The sequence below is a fragment of the Excalfactoria chinensis genome, chromosome 12 (genome assembly GCF_039878825.1).
Source record: "Excalfactoria chinensis isolate bCotChi1 chromosome 12, bCotChi1.hap2, whole genome shotgun sequence".
NCBI classification, from domain to species: domain Eukaryota; kingdom Metazoa; phylum Chordata; class Aves; order Galliformes; family Phasianidae; genus Excalfactoria; species Excalfactoria chinensis.
In genome coordinates this window covers 15,792,389-15,812,781 of record NC_092836.1, presented here as the reverse complement: position 1 = coordinate 15,812,781, position 20,393 = coordinate 15,792,389, and the positions used below count along the sequence as shown (strand labels likewise).

General features: G+C 55.9%; 2 protein-coding genes across 2 annotated transcripts in view; one reads left to right on the top strand and one right to left on the bottom strand.

The window, feature by feature from the left end:
• Positions 1–33: 33 nt before the first annotated feature.
• The window catches only part of RNF123 (ring finger protein 123), a 41,168-nt gene continuing 20,808 nt past the window's right edge, over positions 34–20,393 (bottom strand). The window contains exons 27-39 of the mRNA XM_072347855.1: positions 19,263–19,440; positions 18,205–18,279; positions 16,703–16,790; positions 16,365–16,452; positions 16,166–16,250; positions 10,991–11,130; positions 10,623–10,811; positions 9,967–10,042; positions 9,339–9,423; positions 832–974; positions 629–723; positions 432–517; positions 34–350 (exon numbers count right to left, since the gene is read on the bottom strand). Of these exons, the coding sequence (XP_072203956.1) occupies positions 251–350; positions 432–517; positions 629–723; positions 832–974; positions 9,339–9,423; positions 9,967–10,042; positions 10,623–10,811; positions 10,991–11,130; positions 16,166–16,250; positions 16,365–16,452; positions 16,703–16,790; positions 18,205–18,279; positions 19,263–19,440 (1,428 nt within the window). The 3' untranslated portion in view covers positions 34–250. The remainder of the gene's footprint in view (positions 351–431; positions 518–628; positions 724–831; positions 975–9,338; positions 9,424–9,966; positions 10,043–10,622; positions 10,812–10,990; positions 11,131–16,165; positions 16,251–16,364; positions 16,453–16,702; positions 16,791–18,204; positions 18,280–19,262; positions 19,441–20,393) is intronic.
• AMIGO3 (adhesion molecule with Ig like domain 3) lies at positions 2,323–4,529 on the top strand. Its single transcript, XM_072347856.1, has one exon. It carries the CDS (start codon positions 2,455–2,457, stop codon positions 3,931–3,933), a length of 1,479 nt encoding a protein of 492 aa, XP_072203957.1. The 5' UTR covers positions 2,323–2,454; the 3' UTR covers positions 3,934–4,529.

The following is a 20,393-nucleotide window of genomic DNA, read 5'->3' as shown; positions in this document are numbered from 1 at the left end:
CTCAGCTTTCCCTCCCTACATCTCAGGGCACCGTGTAAGGAAGAATAATTTAATGCTGCATTTCATGAAGTCAGCCCCCAGCCAGGGGCGAAGTCACAGAGCCCAAACACACAGCCGGCCCCAGGCAGCACTCAGCACACGTGGGGCTGCTGCGGGGACGAGGCCTCACGCTCCCCTCCCTGAGAACGGCCCCCCCCTCCCTGCAGCCCCCGTCCTGTGTTAGGGACAGACCCACGTGCAGGGCCGGGCGCTAGGAGCTGGCCGGCTTGGTGAAGTCATCCACCCCTGTGATGGTGGCCTTGCAGAAGAAGCAGTCCTTGTTGTTCATCAGGTGCTGGTTGATGCAGGCTCTGGGACGGGAGGGGAAGAAGAGCGTAAGCACTCCTGAATGTTGTGGGGAGCCGGGGCCAGCGGGAGCTACTCATACTCACTTGCAGGACTTGTGTGAGCAGGGCCGGAAGATGGCAGAGATGGGGTGTGCGTAGCAGATGGGGCACAGGTCCTCCTCACTGGTGGGCTGTGGGGGACAGGTGGGTGGTTGGCGGAGGCACACAGTGCTGGGAGGCAGCGGTGCCAGAGCTGCGGTCGAGTCTGGAGCAGCAGAAAGAAGGGAAGGGAGGGCACTCACCAGCGTGGTGGCAGCCGCCTGCTTGGACTCCTCGCTCAGGTGGCTCAGCATCTTGTCCACCTTGGACAGCTCCTCAGCACTGATGTACTCCGTGTCTGGGGGCAGAACCGGATGTGCGCGCTGAGCGGAACCGCGGTGCTGGGGCTGCTTCGTGCCCAGTGCTGCCCACAGAACCAGCAGCCCCAGCCCGGCGCATCACTCACATGTGCTCAGGGAGAAGTGGCGTTTCTCCGTGGCCGAAGCAGCTGCTGCCATGGCTGCAGGTTCGGCGTGGCCCAGCAGGTACTGGATGGAGCGCAGCTGGAAGCAGGGGTCCGCCAGCAGCACCGCTGTCGCGCGCTCAGCCCTGCAAAGGGACGGACACGGTCAGGATCTGCCCGTTTCCCCACCTCCAGCACCACACACACAGCCGGCCTGTTCTGTAGGAGTGCCCAAGGCAAAGGCAGCATGGTGGGAGCCCCTAGTCTTCAGGAGGCCCCAGCACACACCAAGGCAGCCAAGGGGCATTCCTATTCCTCCCACCCCTCCACTACAATCCCATTGGGGATGTGCTGCAGGACTCCAGATCAATGTGCTGCATTGGCACTTGTTGAGGTTGCACCTCAGGCTCAGGTTCCAGCTTGCACCCTAGGAGCTGCAGGGTGGTTGAAGCAGCTGGTACCAGCACTGCAGGCTGAGGGCACAGCACTGGCCATGCACAACAGCCCTGGACTGAAGCACATCTGCACCTCAGGGACGGCATGCAGTGTCACCACGGCATGGCAGTGCCCTGGCAGGGAGGAGGGAGAGAGCGGCTGTGGCTCTTCATGCAGCAGTAGAGCTGGCCTGGACAGAGGAAGGGCACAGTGTGGCATCCAGAGACCCCCAGCTCTGCTCAGGCACTGCCTCCATCGGGCACCTGCCCTGTGTCCCAGCCCCACGGCCACCTCCAACAAGGGCACAGCTGGGCACTGCAGTCTCCATCTCTGTCTCCAGCTGAGCCTCGCTGGGGAGCAGAGGGTTAACAGCCCCTCAGGGCCCAGCAGCCACAGCGGCCAAATGAGCTTCACGCTGCCCTAATGGAAACCAATTCCCCAGCCCCGCTCTCCGCTTCCCACTGAAGAGCCCAGGAGCCGGCAATGACATTCCTGCGCGTCCTTCACCGCGCGGCCGCCCCTGCTAGCAGCACCCTGTCCTCCACAGCGATCCCTGGGCTCAGCCAGGGGGCTGCCGGGGGGTCCCTGCCGGCTCACCCGGGGCTGACCGGGACAAGGGCAGCGAGGGACGGACGCGCCGTTGCGTGGGAGGTCAGCGCGGCGCGGCGGCTGCCGCTGCCGAAGGAGGAACGGAGGCTGCGCACGGCCGAGGGTCTCGGAAGCGATCCCCTGGGACGAGCGCCCGCACCGCCCTGCCCACCGCGGCACGCGAGGGAGGGACGCGCCGAGCCGCCCGGCCACCGCGGCCACCACTCCCCGCGCCGGGACCAATGGGCTCCCGCCCGGCCCCCACGCTGCGCATCGCCAGCACGTAAATAGGGGCGAGCGGGCGGCCGCCGGGAGGTGCTACCCGGGAGGCGGCCGGGCGTGGGGATGCGCGGTGCCGAGCCCTGAGAAACTTGGCGCTCCGGGGACGCGCGGCGTTGGGGGAGCAGCGGAGCACGGCGGCACCCCGCGCTGGATGCGGTCCTCCGGCAGCGCGCGGCCGGCCGGGGAGCGGCTCCGCGTGAGGGGCCATGCCGCCCCTTAGCTCCGCTCCGGCCCCGCGGCTCCGGTCGGGATCCGCCAGCACCCGGTAGGGCGGCACGGCCCCGCCGAGCCCCCGCCGCCCCGGGGCTGCCGAGCGGCGCCATGGCCCCGCGTGCGCCCGCGGAGCTGTGGCTGCTGCTGCTGCTCCAGCTGTGCCCCGCGCGCTCCTCGCCGCCCCGCGGCTGCCCCCCCGCCTGTATCTGCACCTCCGACCTGCTGAGCTGCAGCCGGCAGACCCTGCAGCGCGTGCCCCGCGCTCTGCCGCCCACCGCCACCACGCTGGACCTGAGCCACAACGCGCTGAGCCAGCTGCAGGACGGCTGGCTGGCCGCGCTGCCGCACCTCGAGGCCCTGCACGTCGGCCACAACCAGATCGGAGAGCTGTCCCCGCGCGCCTTCCACAACGCGTCCCGCCTGCGGCACCTCGACATGTCCTCCAACCGCCTGCGCGCCGTCGAGACGCACTACTTCGAGGAGCTGGTGAGCCTGGAGGAGCTGCTGCTCTACAACAACCGCATCGCGCGGGTGGACGAGAACGCCTTCGCCAAGCTGAGCGGGCTGAGGAAGGTGTACCTGAGCTGGAACAACCTCACCTCCTTCCCCTTCCACGCGGTGCAGGGCCTGGGCAACTTCAGCCTGCGCACGCTGGACCTGTCCTCCAACAGCCTGCACAGCCTGCCCGTGGAGGAGCTGGCGGCGCTGCCCGAGCACGTCCGCAACGGCCTCTACCTGCACAACAACCCCGTGCGCTGCAGCTGCCCGCTCTACCTGATGCTGCAGCACTGGAGGCAGCGTGGGTTCAGCTCGGTGCGGGATTTCTTTGAGGAGCACACCTGCAAGGTGTCCGACGCCGTGCCGCGCTCCCTGATCAAGCTCCTCAAGTACAGCCACCTGTTTGAGAACTGCTCAGCCGAGCCAGACCCCGCGCAGCCCGTGCCTTTCCCGGTGACGGTGGGCCAGGTGCTGCTGCTGGCCTGCAACGCCAGCCTGCCCCACGCCACCTACATGTGGATCTTGCCGCACCACGAGCCCATCCGGCCCCCGGGGAACGCCAACCGCTCCGTCGAGGTGTTCCACAACGGCAGCCTGCGCATCGCATCCGCCCGGCCCTGGCACTCGGGGATCTACGTCTGCTTGGCCATCAGCGGCCCCCGCAACGTCAGCCGGCTGTGCGAGGTCAACGTGACGGTGCATTACTCCAAGCCGGACGGGGAGGCCTTCAGCACCGGCCTGACCACGCTGCTGGGCTGCATCGTCAGCCTGCTGCTGGTGCTCGTCTACCTGTTTGTGACACCGTGCCGCTGCCCGCCGTGCTGCAGGACGGCCCCCCCCAGCCCGCCGCAGGAGTGCAGTGCACAGTCCTCCATCCTCAGCACCACGCCACCCGCCACCGATGGGCCCAGCCGCAGGGCCAGCAAGCACGTGGCCTTCCTGGAGCCCACCCGCGAGGCGCTGGATGGCAAGGAGTGCCCGGTGCCCGGCGAGGCCCTCCCTGACGGCAGGCACCCCAAGGTGCTGCAGCTGCGCTCGGACACCGAGTCCATCAGCTCCGTCTTTTCGGACACCCCCATCGTGTCGTAGTAGGGCTCAGCTGTTCTCCTCCTGCTCAGAGCAGTGCTGAGTCCCAGTGCTCAGCCTGACTACGGGAGGGGGGTCCGCACCACCTGTACCGCTTCAGCTGCTGGCACAAGGGCAACACTGAAGGACTCAGCATGCCTGCGGTCCCTGTTCTGTCTGGGCAGCCAGGGCTATGGCTGTGGGTGTGCAAGATCCAGCCCAGAGCTCCCAGCCTAATCCCCCCAGCGCTGTCCTCAGGGGCTCTCAGGGATGGCCACGCCACTGTCCCCAGCCACTCGGAATGGAGGGAGCGTGGTCCTGTGGCCCCACACATCCACTGGGGGGACCGCCTGGGGAAGAGGGGGCTCAGCACCCAGCCAAGCAAACATCGCATGCTCTTGCCTCTGAGCACCCCCGAAGCTGTACATAGTGATGTCGGGCACCAGGAGGTGACTGACGCAGCGCTGCTCGCAGCTCCCCGTGCCACCAAGGACGCTGAGGTCTCCCGCACCGCCCGCGCTCGCTGCTTCTCCTTGAGATGGACGTGCGCTGCTCGAGCACAGCTATTGAGGCAGTAATCTAATAAGCCTGTCGATAAATGTGAGTAATGCTCTCCTCTCTCGGGCCATCACTCTCCAGTTACATTTGAATAAAAAATGCCTATTTTTTTAAGCTCATGCTGGGCTGCGTGTCTTCTTGCCCTCACAGTGGGGTGGCCGGGCTGGGGGCTGCAGGACCCCCATGATCTGCACGGGATTGATGTGACATGCAGTGTTAAGGGCTGGGCAGCTCCTGGTCACTTGCCCCCAGGAGGTGACATCTGTGAGGTGGGGAGGGGGCAGCACCAGCAGCACACAGCACATTCGGGAACCAGCAGCATTCAGAGGGCTGGGATTGCTGCTTGCTCAGGAGCAGGCCAGCCCTGACATTGCAAAGTCTCCCCTAATGGACTGGGGGGATCACAGAGGGACACGGGACCACGCAGAGGGACATCACCACCCCTGCACAGTCACCATGAGAGCACAACTCCTGCCTGTCCTTCCACTCTTCCAGCACAAAAACAAGCAGCTTATTTCCAGCACAAAGTCAGCCCTGCCCAAAGCACTCGGGATCACCACCTGACACCGACCTCATGTAGCCCTTTGCCATCAGCCCTGCAGCCACTGTTTGGCGAGGGATGGGGACTGACAGCTGCTGCCGGCCCTGCCCTCGCTGCCCACACCCGCTGTCCCCTCCTGTTAGCACAGCACTGCTGATGAGACTGGGATGCTGAGAGGCCACACTGGCTGCTGCTGGGGCTGGTATGGAGCTTTGGTGTGGGGAGGGTTGCAAAGTGATGCCCTGTCCCTTGGGGACAGAGTTGTGGTGGTACTGTCCCCTGGCTCTGCTCCCATGCAGGGATCCCACTGAAGGGGATACAGGTTTGCCCCTTCTAACGTGAATCCTATGCCTCTGCTTTTGTGTTGTGCAAAGCCATTCTCTGCTGAGGGATCTGGCTGCTGCACCACAGCAGCATGCTGATGCTTCACCTCAGGTTCTGGAAAAGCATTCCAGAGAGGTGCTAAAGTGAGGGGATGGTGCCATCCACCCCAAAGCAATGGGCCTGCTGCTCCCTGCAGCTGCCCAACCCCATCCCACAGTGCTGTGGATGTGGCTGTTCCAGTGCTGTCACAAGGGCTCCGTGTTTCCCAGGAAAACCCCATTGCAGTGTGTCACACCATTCTGGTGCCAGGAAAGGACTTGGCCCCACAGTGCTGCTCCAGGGAGGTGCTGGAATGCCCAAAGCAGCCCTTCAGGCAGCTTGAATGGCAAATCTCAGCCAGGGAAAGCACAGCCATGAGCATGGCCTCCCTAACAGGCAGGGCTGGAAATGCAGCAGATGGTCTCCATCACCACCATCCCCTCCTGCATCACTCTGGCCCGGCTGGCTGCCACACCAAGGGTTGGCACACAGCACAGCACCATGGATGTGCGGGGACCAAGGATCATCCATCCCCCATGCTCCACATCTTGGTCCTCTCCTACCCTCCCACCACTGGGGCTGGTTGCACCTGGGCCCCTCCCTTATCACGCTCCTGGACTTCTAAAGAGACACTGGCAGCAAAGCCTGGTGCCCCAGCCTGTGCCAGCCCCACAGGGCACAACAGACCCCAGACTCTGCACCCCCTGCCCAGGGTGCACTGAGTGAAGCAGCCCATAACCAGGTGACCACAGTGCTTCCCTCTGTCCTCCCCACCTTTTGGGTGGCACTCAAGGCTCCACCAGGGCTGTGCTGCCAACGAACCCACCGAACACCTGCACACGTCCCAGCCCTCCAAACCAGAGCCCCACTGCCACCAACTGTGTCCCCTCGCACACGGATACCTGCAGAGAACCTTCGGGCACTGCCCTTTCCCCTGTCGCTTGCTCTCATCAGGATCATTATGCAAGACCTGGCCAACACAGCTCCATTAGCTTACTCCAAAGGAGGCTTAATAGAAAATCTGCTCAATTATTTAGCAGACAAACGGGGGGATGATACTGGCTGGAGGCTGCCCAGGTCCCTGGCATGGTCCCAGTGATTCAGAGCAGCTCCAGGCTCAGCTCCCACCTTCCCTCTCCTCCCCATAAAAGCAAGGCATGATCATTAGGGCCTGGCAAAGCACAGAGCACACGGGCATCCCGTTAGCACTGCTGGGCACTGAAAGCACCATCAGTGATGCTGCTACCCACCACTGCCACGTCTCTGTTGTGGGGACTGGAACAGCTCTGCCACAGACCCTGCTGTGAGCTGGCAGGCTCCATCCTGCACCCTGCCCACCTGCAAGTCTCACCCCTTGGGAGCGAGTTGAGCATGAACTCGGGTTCCACTCTTGCCCAGGCCAGCAGCAATCAGAGGATGCTCAGGTACCACCACAAGGTTTTCCTCACCCTGCTGCCAGTGCCAGGACTGCCCAGCCAGCCCCCAAGGCTCAGCAGTGTGGGTGCTGAGCACTGCAAGCAGCACAGCCATCCCCACAGAGCCGAGGAGTGCATTTCGGACTAACACACACCATGTATCAATTGTCTCCTCACATCCCAGCCTGGGCAATGTTCCCTATTCCTGTGCTTAATGGCCCTTTTTGTGCCAGGAGGCCGTAATAGGAGGACTTGATGCCTGGCTGAGTCTACCCTGCTGGACAGCACAGCTGAGGCATCAGATTGTGTCCAGCTGCACCCAGGGCACTGTGCAGAGCCCTGCTCTCCCTGCTATGTGTGCTGTCCCAGGGCAAAGCCCCCAGCACCTACTGCAGGCTCAGCTCACAGACAGAGAAAGCCCACTCAAGCAAGGAGGTCACAGGAGGTCCTCCTGCCCTTTGTCCTCGCCCTCCAGGGCACAGCTCTCTGCAGGGAACCCAGCAGGTTAACGTCTAGTTCTGGGTGATTTCTATGGAGAGGTTCCTCTGATCAAACTCATGCGGTATAATTGCTCTGCTAATGATTTCTGGAAATCTGGGAGGTGCCAAATGGGACCTGGAATAAATTTCTTCCTATTTCTGCCTCCAGGCAGTGCTTCTGCAGAAGAGGAATGCCCATCCTATTACCTGTTCACCCCACTGAGAGCAAGCATTAAAGGAAAAAGAAGGACTGTCTCATCTTGGGTTGATGTAAACAGCTCTGGTAGACAGAACCTTAGGATAGGATCCTTGCTGCTGGATCTACAGCAGCCATCTCCTGCGGGACAGAACCAACCCGATAAAGGTTTAATTCTCCTTTTTCACGCTAAGGATCATCCTCTTGCTCACGTCCTTGGAAAAGGACACCTCCTCCTGCCTGCTCTGCGCCAGCTGCTGCTGAGCTGTGCCACCTCCCTGCATTAGGGTGACTGCGGGCAGAGATCCCAATGGGGCCACGCTCAGTCCCACTGCACCTCCCAGACCTGCAGCCCTGTTTGCTGGTTCTGAATGTGCTGTGCTGAGCAGGACCACCCTGTAAGCAGGGCACAGCCTTGATCCCCAGCTCAGAGCTGGCAGGAAGGTGAGTGCTCTGCTCTCCTTCCCTGGCAGTTATCTGCCCACAGTTCTGCTATTGGTACCAGCAGGCTGCCCGCTCCCTGCTCTGGGAGTGAGGGGGTCTCTGGGATGCTCAGCCTTGGTATTTCTACATCTTATTTGACCTGAGCAACCTCTCTGCAATGCCTGCCTGCCTTTTATAGATCAGTGGCGTATCCAATCTCAGAATTATTGCTGGGCTTTGCAAAATAATGCAGAAGCATTTTGTTTTAGAGAATTTTTTGTTTCCTGAGCTTCCTCCTGTCTCACCTTGTGCCTCTCCTGCTCAGCCAGCCCCACCATAAGGACACAATTTCTTGCACCATTCCCCTGCTTCTTATTTACTTCTTCTTTCCAGTGCTCAAGGAGGTGGCTGCAATGCCCTTATTAACAGCCTCAGACTCACCACTTCCCAGCTGCACAACAGGGTACAGCACCCCTGGTTTGTCACCGTGCTGTCCTAGCTGCTGTGGGCACATGCTCACACATGGGGGACAGTGCCATTCAGCATCTGTAACCAACCCAAAGCACAACTGGCTTTGTAGGCAGGGGAGATGCAGACTGGAAGCTGGCAGGATACAGCCTGCACCCTGCTTCCTAAGTTTGCTGGGCTGGAGGGCAGAGAAACAGCTTTTAGCCCTAGGACATATGTTTTATGGACAGGGAATGGGGAAGGCCTTCTTGTCCTGCCAGCACACAGGGTGCTTTACACCCCTCCTTTCCCTCAAGGAGGAAGGAAGCAGTTATGGTGTCGAATTTATGATGTTTGCCCTTTCCACACAGCAGGATTCTGGGGCAGAACAAAACACACCCACACCCAGAGTCCAGAAAGGCCACTGCCAGCCACTCTGCACCTTGGGGCTGTGTGACTGGTGCAGCAGCCATGGGAGCAGGATATAATTAGACATATTTGTGTACATCTTTGAGTCCTTGAGAGAAGAAGCAGAAAGACTGTCGGCATGGCTGAGCTGCGTGGCCAGATGGGGCTCTGCTCTGCACACAGCCCTGGATTGCCATGTTCTCCAAAGCAGGATGCACAGGGCAGACATAAGAGCCCCTCCCTACAGCATCCTACAGGGCACGGCGGCAGGGCAGCACTGGGTGAGAGCAGGACCAGGCCACAGAGTGCACCAGCACAAACCTGTTTTGCAGAGCCTGATGCAAGCAGGCGCTGGCACATGCAAACCAACAGCCCACAGGCATGGCGGAGCCAAACCATGGCTCCACTGAGAGCTTTGTCAGCAAAGACGTGTGGAGCTGTCCTCCTCCCCAGCATGAGGCCATCAATGTGCTGAATGCTACAAGCACCTTGGTCCCCACACACTCCTATTGCTCCTACAGCACCTTCCATGGTATATACATGGGGAAAGCAATGTCATGTGCAGCAACACTGTGCTTCAGAAATCAAAAGCCACTCACCCCTGAGCATCAGTGTCCACCAGCAGCCGGACCAGTATTCCTGTCACAGCTACGAGGATCGGGTAATGGTCCACACTCTCCAGTCCTACAGAAGCAAAAGTGAAAGGCAGAATCAGTGCTGCTGCACAGCAGGTGGGGCGGGCCTGCAGTCTGCTCCCAGCCTTGGTGGCAGGATGCTGGGCTGTGACTCTGATTCTGCAGGGGGCTGCAGGGGACATGGGTTCCCACAAAAACAGGAGTTTTCCCCACTAATGAGCCCCAGTTTTGGGCACTGCCCTCCCTATGGAGCATCCCTGCCTCTTCCAAGCCCCAGGAGAAGAAGGTGATCTGTCCTCTGCCAAGCAAGCAGGGAAATTTAGCTGTTTTATGGTGAATATGGGGATGCTCATAACACAGCACCTGGAGCCTGCCTCTGCTAACAGGAAGAACATGTCAGGTCAGTGCACCTCTCCAGCAAGATACCTGCCACAAGCACAGCTCAGCTGCCACCTCTGCTGTGGACGGCCAGAGCCATACAGCTGCTGATCACACGCCTCTGCAATGACCTTGGCCACAACGTGCCTGCTGTCGAAGGGCTTACAGCATGTTCACAACAGGGCAGAGGGATGGAGAGCTGATGCACACTCACCTGGCAGGCGGAGGTTGACCACTCTGTCAAACAAATTCCTTTCAGCTGTCACGCGGTTCAACACCTGGTTCAAGAGCTGTGCAGGGAGAAGCAGAGAATGTCAGAAGTCAGCACCTTGCACTTACATCCGTACTCCACCTACAGATGCCAAGCTGCTTCTGTGCATGCAGCTCTCGGGAAGCAGAGGGTACAGCCACAGCCCATGAAGAGCCAGCTGGCAGCTGCTGCTGGGCAAGGCAGTGTGAGTGGGGTGGGGATGGCAGTGGGACAGCCCTAGCAGCCCTGAGGCACAGGAAAAGCACAAAGAGCAACGTGCTTCTCTGTGTGACAGAGCATCACCACAGATGGAGATTTCTGCACTGCAGGAATCAGCTGCAGAGGCACTTAATCAACCACCATTAGCTCTCACCCACACCCCAGTGGGATGAGCAGGGATGGCCTCAGGCTTGACACACTCACTGCAAGCTGTGCAATCTCTGAGCACGGCATCCCTTTCAGTCACCCGCACGCACAAAGCGCTGTGGGCACAGCTTAGCACTATCAGCAGGGTGAGGGGCGTGCTGCAGTGCGCTGCTCTCTGCCGACGCTCCCCAAAGCAGGAGCTGAGAGTCACTCACACCCTCTCTGAGGAACCTCCTTCTGCCAAAGGCCAATACCTGGGCGAGCCTTCGTAGCAGCAGTTCTGATGACGGACGATTCCAGTCCAGGAAGATCTCGGGGGCCAGGGTGACAGTCATCTCCAGCACCCGGAGCAGACTGACCGACAGGTCGAAGCACGTGGCGCACACCTTCAGCTGGCGGCTGTCCACAAAGTTCCTTTCCAGGCGCTCTGCAGCCTGCTGGATCTGTCAAGAAACAGAGACAGCTTAACAAGGCCCCTTCCCAAAAGAAGGCCCACAAACCCCAGCCTGGTTCCTCTGCGTACTAGGGAACAGCTGCACCCCCAGCCCTGGGATTCAGGTTCTGAGCCCTGTGGGCTGTGGGACACTGGATGCAGTGCTGTGCAGCCCAGGAGCATGCTTACCTCCTGAATCATGCCAATGAACTCGGAGAAAGCCCAGTTCAGCTGGTTGAGGACACTGTTGAGGAAGCTGGGGGCCAAGTCACGGTCACTGCGGAGCAGGTCTGCCATGTGCCTCTGCAGCAGGGTGGAAGGACACGGCTCTGCAAGTAGACAGGGGCAGCTCAGTGGCATGGACACAGAGTGGCCACAGATTTGGGGCAAGAGCAGGTATGAGCTTGATACTTGGCTTGTTCCAGAGCCAGTGTGTGTGAGAGAGGCACCTAGAAAGCCCCCTCCTGCTGCCCAGGGCCAGGCTGTGCCTACAGTGGGCTCAGGCAGGCAGGGCAGCCCACAAATGTCCCCACGTGGCATCGTACCCACAGGGCCATGCAGCTGGGGAGCATGGTCAGTCCCACGTGGGATGCTGGCCCTTGCAAAGGGGTAAAGAGGGCACACATGCAGTGGGTGCCTCTCACTGGCAGCTGGAGGCTTACAGAATCAGTAACAGCATGAGGGAAGGACAGCCAAGATCAAACTACAGACTAACAATAAGGGCTTGGAGAAAGGATCATGAACATCTTTACCAAATACAGATAAGAAGCAGGGACAGGGATATTCCCAAATACAGGGAAGAAGCACAACTACTTTCCCCTATGAGAAGCTAGTAAGAGCAGGTGGAAACTCCTGCTCAAAGGGCAGCAGGGGCAAAGGAAACACATGGCATCCTCCAGCATGATCTCAGAGACTGAGCAGCCAGGCACAACTATACATTGCTCACTGGGAACAGCAGAACCAGAGAGGGAAGGCAGGAGATAGGCAGAGATCATCAGCCTGGATGGGAATGGCAGAAACAATTCTGTAAATCCTCATGTTGCGTCCAAGATTCTGATGGGGTGGAGGACACGTGCTGGTGTTCGGAGCCATTACACTCCAGGCAGGCTTTGATCCTGGCCAAAAGCACATCTCTGGGGGGGGATTTCATTAAATGGCTTTGATGTCCTGTGCCCACACATGGCTCAGGGGCTGCCTGAGCCAGATGGATCATTTATGTACTCACCACCTCTGCAGCTTCCTTGCCCGGGGTCCCCTGAAGCTATGTAAGCCTTTGGCACTGAATGTGCCCTAGAGCAACATTTTACAGCTTAACTGTAAATGACAGGAAGAATTCTATCTGGAGCTTGGCTCTCGCTCGCTCTATTTGATAACTTTCCTCTTGCTGCCTCTCAGATACTGCTCTCCATTCACCCCCTGCAGTCGGCCATGATTTCGGGCCTCCATCACAGCCCTGAGTAGTTGCTCCAGCCCCAGCAGCCTCTCTTAACAGACCGTCCCATCCATGCCCCTGTGCCACTGTCCCCAAGCCTCACCAGCTCTCCCAGAGTTTCTGCCGAGAGGTGGAATCATTAAGTGCCCTCAGCACCCAAACCACAAATAGGAGGCAGCTTTGCACAAAAGCATAATGTATTGTTTTGTTCTCTTTTCCTCCCCTTGCAATTGCTGTTGTGTAATTCGTCCCTTTGGCCACGCATCAAGCTTCCTTTTCTTTGTTGGTTTTTCTCTGACGAGATTAAGCTAGGATTTCAGCTCAAGGAATAACCCTTTGTCACAACTGTGGTTTGTGACCCGCAGGAGCTCGCCGGCTGCAAGGTGCAAGCAGAGAAGCCCAGCAGCCAGCACCAGAGCCCACCCTGTTTTCTTCTGTTGGTGACAGATGATGCAGGCAGAGCGCCCTGAGCAGACAGCACTAAGTGAGGGGGTTTGTCTGTGAGCGAGGGCTGGGAGAAACAGCCTGAGCACAGAAAAAAGACACCACAAGTATCAGCACCACCTCTGCAAACCGCAGCTGTGCTGTGCAGCTCTGCCTCCTCCACCAACACTTCAAGCCAAGATGGTTCCCAAAATGAGCTGCCCAGCCAAAGCCTACCTCAGTTGAAGGCAATTTGAAGGATGATTTTCTGCTTGTAGTAACTTGCTTTTCCCTGACTTCTAGCCAATGGCTATTTCCTCACGGTGTTTTTCCAATAAGTGGTGTGAATCTGCTCCAAGCCTCCAATTCCAGGTTCTTAAATGCTTTCCTTGCTTCTGGCAAAGACTGTGCCAGTCCATAAGAGCATTAAGAAGTGGTGCTGCTTGTCAGACCTCTCCAGAGTTATGGAGTTTTTCTAAGGCTTTATGCTAACCCCAGGTGAACAAGTTTGGCCTTTATTGCTCCCAGGAGGAGTGTGAGTCTTACTTACACTGTGACCATGCTGAAAGCCATGGAAGGGACCTGCCATCAGCCACAGCAAGAGCTCTCAGACTGAGATCACCAAGGGACAAACACCACTGTATTCAGAAACCAAACCAGACCCTTGTGTTCTCCTCCATTTAACAAGATCCTCACCTGCATTGAGGGGTTTCCTCCCCACATCAGCACTGTCCTCCTGGGTATGAGCACAGCCCTCACGTTTGCTGTTAGAGGAGTGCCAGGAGTCTATGGTTACCTGTTGATGTGGTTACCTTCTCGATCCTGGCAACAGAGCATCATTAGGATTTCTAAAACTTGTAACTCCTTCGTACAAAAAGCCACTCGATCTTGGCTTAGCATTCGTTATGGCAGATGAACATCAGTCATTGGAACTGAAATTGGTGGTTTTCCAAGGCCAGAAATTATGATCTCAATACATTTAATGTGGGCAACGGAGCGTGGCCCCAAGCGGTTATAGAGACATCCGATGTTTCCACAACAGAAATTTCCCCACAGAAAGGTGAGCAAAGCAGAGGAGGAAAAACGAAGTTCAAAGTGGGGGGAAATTGTGTGCAATCTGTAAGGTTATCAGGCAGGCAGAAAGCCCCAGAGCTGCAGCAAACCTCTCAGCTAGAAGGTTCTCTGAGGCCGCAGAGAAGCACAGACAAAAGCTAAGATGAGAAGGGCAAAATGGGCATAATGAAACATAGCCAGCAGTGGAAGAAAACAAGGAGAAAGGAGGTAATAGAAGGAAAAGACAAAAAGGAAACATCCAGGACTAAGCCGGATACATACAAAGTTTCTTTAACTATAGAAATAATTGTAGGAGAATTATTTAGAAAAGTAGCAATAAGAGAAAGTCAAACAGCAACAGAGGCCATTAACAGATAGAGTTAAAAATTAATAAAGCAGACAAAGTGGAAGCATTCAATAAGTGTTCTGTTCTTACTGGCTGATTGTGAAGAAGCAGGGTCACATACTTTCATTACAGGAAGATAATTATGTACTTACAGTTTGCTAATGACCCGGCAAGATCTATAACAGGGCTATTCATGAGACCTCTTGGTCAGTGCCCTGGGTGATGTACGTGTGGGGCTCCAGGCATGAGCCCAGCTGGGAGCAATGGGCCAGAAGGAGGAGCAGAGCAGTTCCACCCAGCACTAACCTGACTTCTCAAAAGGATCCAGATGTACCTGTGCCCATCTGGCAGATGGAGCAGTGGTGACAAACGTAACGCTGGGGATGCAGGGAACCCCACCACTGGTAATGCAAGGTGTCAGGGAGCCCCACGCAAACAGGCTGCTGGTGCTGGATCTGTGAGCAGCACGTTGGATGGGAAGGGGCCACACAGGGACTCCAGGGGGTTACAAAAAACCCTCCTGAACAGTGCTCAGAGGCTGCACTTTTTTCCATGTCGTTCAGAAGGACAAAGAAGGGAGATTGCATAAACATTTCTGAGGAAGTGAACGTTGCAATGTACACCCAGCAGAGCAAGGCAGCAGCAGCAGAAGACAGCAGACGAGGTTAGGTATGTTCCCACCAAGAAAAAGTCAAGGGTTTACTTCTGAGAGCAAGGAACTAGCACAGTGAAGGCCTGCAGTTAAGCTAACACAAGCCAATTATTTTGGCTTCAGGCTGGCCGCAGAAGCCGGCCCAGACAAACAGGGATTTCTTTCAGCTCAGCAGTTTGGCCCGCTGTCCCTGCCAACACTCCAACTGCAGCAAGGTGAGGACAGATAGGTGGGAAGGCAGGGGTGCATCTCTTTCTCCTTTCCTGGGCAGTATCTCAAGGACACCTCTGAGTCCCATGTCCCTCTTCAATGAAACCAGCATTCATTAATGATTCAGCTGCACCTTAAAATAGCAGTCCCAGGAGCAAGTCCCCAGCAGCCTGCCCAGCCCGCTTTGTGCTCAGACTGTGCGGAGCCATCCAAGGATGGATGCAGAGATCTCAGGAACTTTGATCCTCTCCCAGAGCTCTGCAGGACTGCGGGATCTTGGTGATCAACCCTGGAACTGACAGCAGCTACCTGGGGGCTTGCTTGTGTAGGATGAGGGTGAGAGGCGACCATCAGGTCCCTGCCATGTGCAGCAAGGCTTCCCCATTATCCCCCAAGGATGAGAGGTACCCAAGGCTGGCACAGCCTGCAGCAAAACTCTGACCCAAGAGGTAACACTGACACAAATGGTAGCGAGAGCAAGTCTGTAATGCAGCCTCAGTATCTGCCATGTGGGTACCAGACTCCCTGGCACCTCCCAGGGATGTAATTGAGAAAAGGGATCACTGCATGAACCCCTCTGTCCCACAAAAGAGGACTCTCTCTACACACAACTGGGGAAGGAGGGAACTCTCTAAAGCTACTGCACCAGACAGGAGAGGGTCACACAACAAACTTACTCTGGAAACTAGCAACAGAGAGATCTCCTGGGCACCCATGGACAGGAGAAAGAAGAAGAACAAGAGTGCCATTAAAACAGAGACAGGCAGCTCTCCCCAACAGTAGGGACATTCAGTGCACCTCCACACACCCCCAACCCACATCAGGCTGCAGTATCCTCTGTCCCCAACCCCTGAGCAGCCCTCCAGCACATTCTGGCACAAAGCCTTTTACACAGAAGAAGGAATCAGGATTGTGTCCAGACTGGCCAAGAGTCTGCATAGGTGAAGCAGAAGATGTGTACTTCAGCTCACAAAAGTTACCTCCTTCACATGTCTTTCCCAGATTTTACAGATCTGAGGAACTCCTCCATTTGGCAACAGCACTGATAACTGAATCGCCAAGCCAAAGGCAAGACAGGCTCTGACAGGCTCCAAGAGAGAAGCCTGTTTAAAACATTCCTTGCTTCTGAATTTGTCCAGCGCCCTGCCTCCTTGAGCAGCCGCTCCCTCTCACATTGTACCTGCTGTTAGGACAGCCCTCCCTCTGCACCCTTTGTAAGTCTGAATGCCACTCCCTTGCCCCACTCACTCTGCAGGCTGGGGAGGCTGGCATCCTCAGGCTTGGTTTTCAGCAAGTGTGGGAGCCGTGTGTATCTGTATCCAAAGCCACAGCCCTGCCAAAAGAGATGAGGAATGAGGATGGAGAACAGTCAGGTTTTTCTGCTACTGGAAAGCAAAATGCTCAGTGTCCACCCAAGCCCAGACAGTGAAAGGACAGGGATGCTCACCCGCCACAGCCTGACAAGGATCCAGTTGGTCTGCGCCCAGGGCCGCTGCTCATAGGGAGCCAGGAGGTTCTTCATCATGGAGATCCGCCTGCCCGACAGAAGACATAGGTCAGCTGCAAAGGGTCTGGGGACAGGGGGTCAAATTGGACTCACAGCAGAACTCACAGAGCTGGGACAGAGCAAAACACATTGGTCTAACAGAGAAAGAAGGCTCCCTAGGTCAACTCCAGCACCCTGCTGCAGCTCCTCTGCCCCTGCAGTGCTTGGCAGCCTGCCTGCTCACCCCAAGCCTTGCCACAGCCCAGCCCTGCCCCAGGAACAGGCAGGGCAGCACTTACTGCTCTTCTGGGATCCTCTCTACGGCACGCAGTGAGTGGGGGTAGCAGACATAGCTGGCCAGCGCCTGCATCAGGGAGTCCCGGATGTCTGTGGAGCAAAGAGAAGGAGCTAGGACAGGCATCCACGGACACACAGCATGCCACAGAGCACCTCAACACCAGAGGCTGGGAGGGACCAGCCCTCATTAACAACAGACCCTCACTGGACACGTTCTGAGGAAGAACCCACTTGGTAGATGATGCCAAATTAGTGGCATCAGTTGATGTGCTCAATGGCCAGATTGACAGAGGGATCTGGATGGGCTGGAGAAATGGGACAGCATGAACATTATGAAATTCAGAAAATACAAATGCTGACTCCCAGGCGTGGGAAGGAAGAATCCCTTGCAGTGATACAGGCTGGGACTGCCTGGGTGCAGAACAGCACTGCGGAGAGCAACCCAGGGCTGGAGGCAGACAGTAACCTGAGCTCGGGCCAGTATGCCCTGGCAGAAAAGGAGACCAATAGCATCCTCTGCCGCATTAACAAGAATGCAGCCAGTAGATCCAGGGAAGTGATTAACTCCCTTTAATTAGCTCTCATTAGACCACAGGCAGTGCATCCAGTTTTGAAATCCTCAAAATAAAATAAACAGACTAGAGTTCAGCAGAGGGCTGCTAATACAGTCAACGTGCCCTGGAAGGAAGTGCTCAGGGAGCTGGGTTTGTTCAGCATGGAGATAAGAAAGCTTTGGGGAACCAAACAGTAGCTTGCAAAGAGGTTCATAGGGAAGATAGGAGGTTATCACTAAGATGCAGTTCACGACTGTGGTTATATACCAGTAGTGGTATATAGTGGGAGGCAAGACAGAATGGACATAAAATAAGAGAGGTTCACACTGGATATAAGGAAAAATGTTTTCTCCATGAGGGCAGTAAAGCAGTGAAACAAGTTGCTCAGAGAGGCTCTGTGTTGTGCAGTCTTCATCCTTTGAGGTTTTCAAGACCAGACAGAATAAAGCCCTGAGCAGCCTAGTCCAGCATCACAGCTGACCCTGCAGAGGACAGTCTAGAGACCTCCTGAGATCCTCTCCAATCTAAATAACCCTGCGGTTTCTGCCTGACCCATGTTTTCAGTTACAGAAGCATCTGTATCCTCTGTGCAGAGGGAAGGTCAGTCACGAGCTGGGAGAGCCTGAAGGATAACACTTTCTCAAAGTAGAGGATACCGGAGAACGCACAGCTACAGACAGCACCGGGTCAAAAAAAATGCTGTTGTCAAAAGGTATTCAGATTACAGCCAAAGCCTGAAGTTCCAACAGTGCTCTCTTCAGGAAAACTGGAGAAGTGTCCAGGAAGCCACAACCAGCTGCATGGTGCTCTTCTGCTCAGGGCAGACATCAGAGGCAGACAAAGGTACCGTGAAAGCGCTGTGCCCTGAGTCTCCCTCTTGAGCCCACTGTCTCTTCTGTCTTTAGTTGGAGCAACTGAGGGTACCCCAAAAAAGAGGAGAGCAGCATTACCTGTGCCCACAATCCTTGAGTCAGCAAAGTGTTTGGCCAGGATGGCAGCGAGGCGCATCAGGGTTTCTTCATAGCCTGTGAAGAGAATGAGGGAGCAGGGATCATACAGCAACCCAGTGTGCAGACCTGTGTTCCTGCAGTAGGCCAGGCAATGGGATGAATTCCTGCAGCAGCTAACTTGGCAGCTTTTTTGCCTTCTAACTGTCAAAACAAACAGCTGGGAAAACATGTATCTGCAACTCAGTTTCCTGCCTTACCATGCAGACTGAAGCAGTTACTCAGAAAGGTGAAACCAAAAAACCAAGCAACTGAGGCAGATTACAAGGGAAAGAAGTCTAATGCAGAAGGGGGTGAGCAATGCAAATAGCACCCTAGATCTATGCAGAGAAGCTGTGTTCAGTCTGCAGGCCCCAAAGCAAGAAATCTGTTACTGCTTAATTCTGCTGCTCCCTGCAGAGCTTCCAATTAATGGACACTTTTTAGCTATGTCTTGTTGGCTGGAACAGCAGCTCTTGCCTTCACAAGCTCTGGAAATCCTAAGAACTGCTAGGGTGACGTAGCCAGGAAAAGCATGCACAGACAGAATCCACCTGAACACAGACGCCTGGCATGAAGTGGGTGTTCATCTCCATATCCAAGTCCCATGAGGAACTGAAAACAGCCCCAGTTCCTGCACTCATGGCATGAATTCCCCCACCCAGCAACCAGTGGCATACATCGTCAGGGCAATGACGTCTTCCTGCATCCCAACCCATTCCCAATGCCTCCTTGGAAACACACAGCTGCCAATGATTTTCAGTACAGCTAATACTGTGACAACTCTGGGCAAGGCACAGGAACCCCACCTAAGCTCAGTAACAGGCACAGGTCACCAGTGGGCACCTACTCAAGGAACAGCATTCAGCACTTGCCCCACATCGCACAGACAGTAAAAAATGAAGGACATTACAGCTGGGGAAGGATAGAGAAGGGATGCCCAGCTACCAGGACAACACAAGGATGGGGCTTTACTTAGACTTTTCCAGGCCAGAATTAGCAAGTCCTCCACATCCCCTTACCTGGAAGTTCCTCCATGCTATTAACAGGGCTGAAGTAGTTCTTGAGTGCGCTGTAGCTGTTCATAGCCACGCTGAGGTAGAACTCTGGCATGAAAGCAAAAAGCGAACCTGTCCTGTCACCATGCTCAATGGTGCGTATGCACACTCTCAGTAGCCAGTAGATATCCTGCATCTTCTCCTGCCAAGGAGAACACAGCAATCCCCAATCAGTTCAGAGCACAACTGTCACCAGCATGAGGCCAGATCAGCAGTGGCTTTGTCTCACTGAGGTTTGAATCCCTTCAGGATCTATTCTTTTGTAGGGAATATGAGACCACGTGAGCCTGATCGCAAAAAACATGTATTAGTTTCTATTCCAAGTGCAGCGTCTGAAGGAAGGCAGGCACAGCAATCCTGGCATAGATCTGGCAGAAAGAAACCTCAGCCATTGTAGGAATTAACACAGAGTAACTGGCAGAGAGCTCACACCAACTCAGACCCCTGCAGTGGGTGGCCACAGCCTTTTGCTTCCATGCCAGCCACCCAGCCACACTTCCCATCCAGAGGAGCACTGGCTTCTTATGTCTCTAGCAAAGCTCTGGAGGTCCTAAATCAAAACCAGGAAATTTAAGGGCATCTATATAACTTTAAGCTCCTAAAATCAGTACCGGCAAAGGCATAAGAAGAGGAAATGTTATTTTATATCCTGCAATGCCAAGAAATATGATGAACGCTAGCAGTTTACATAACAACAGATGGAAGGGAGATACACTTCAAATCAAAAAACAAAACAAAACAACACCTCAGAGGTGCAGATAAGTGATTCCATCTGCTTAGAAGCTTTTCTAAAGGATGCCACTATCATCTTCGGGAGAGCTACATGAGTTTGTTCTGTAAATTACAGCAAAGGGGTGAAAATCAACTAGATTGAATTAAAGATACCTCTATCTCCACACTGACACACACCTCAGCTCAAGTGTTCTTAACAGTTACAATAAGCAATTGTGCAGACAGCATTAAGGTAAAGAGAGCTTTGTTTGACTCTATTAGGACCTGACAACCTGCAGACATCATCTCAGGTATTGCCAAGTTGGAAGAAAGATTACACCAAGAGGATGGAGAGATGTGATTACCCACAGTGTGACAGATAAA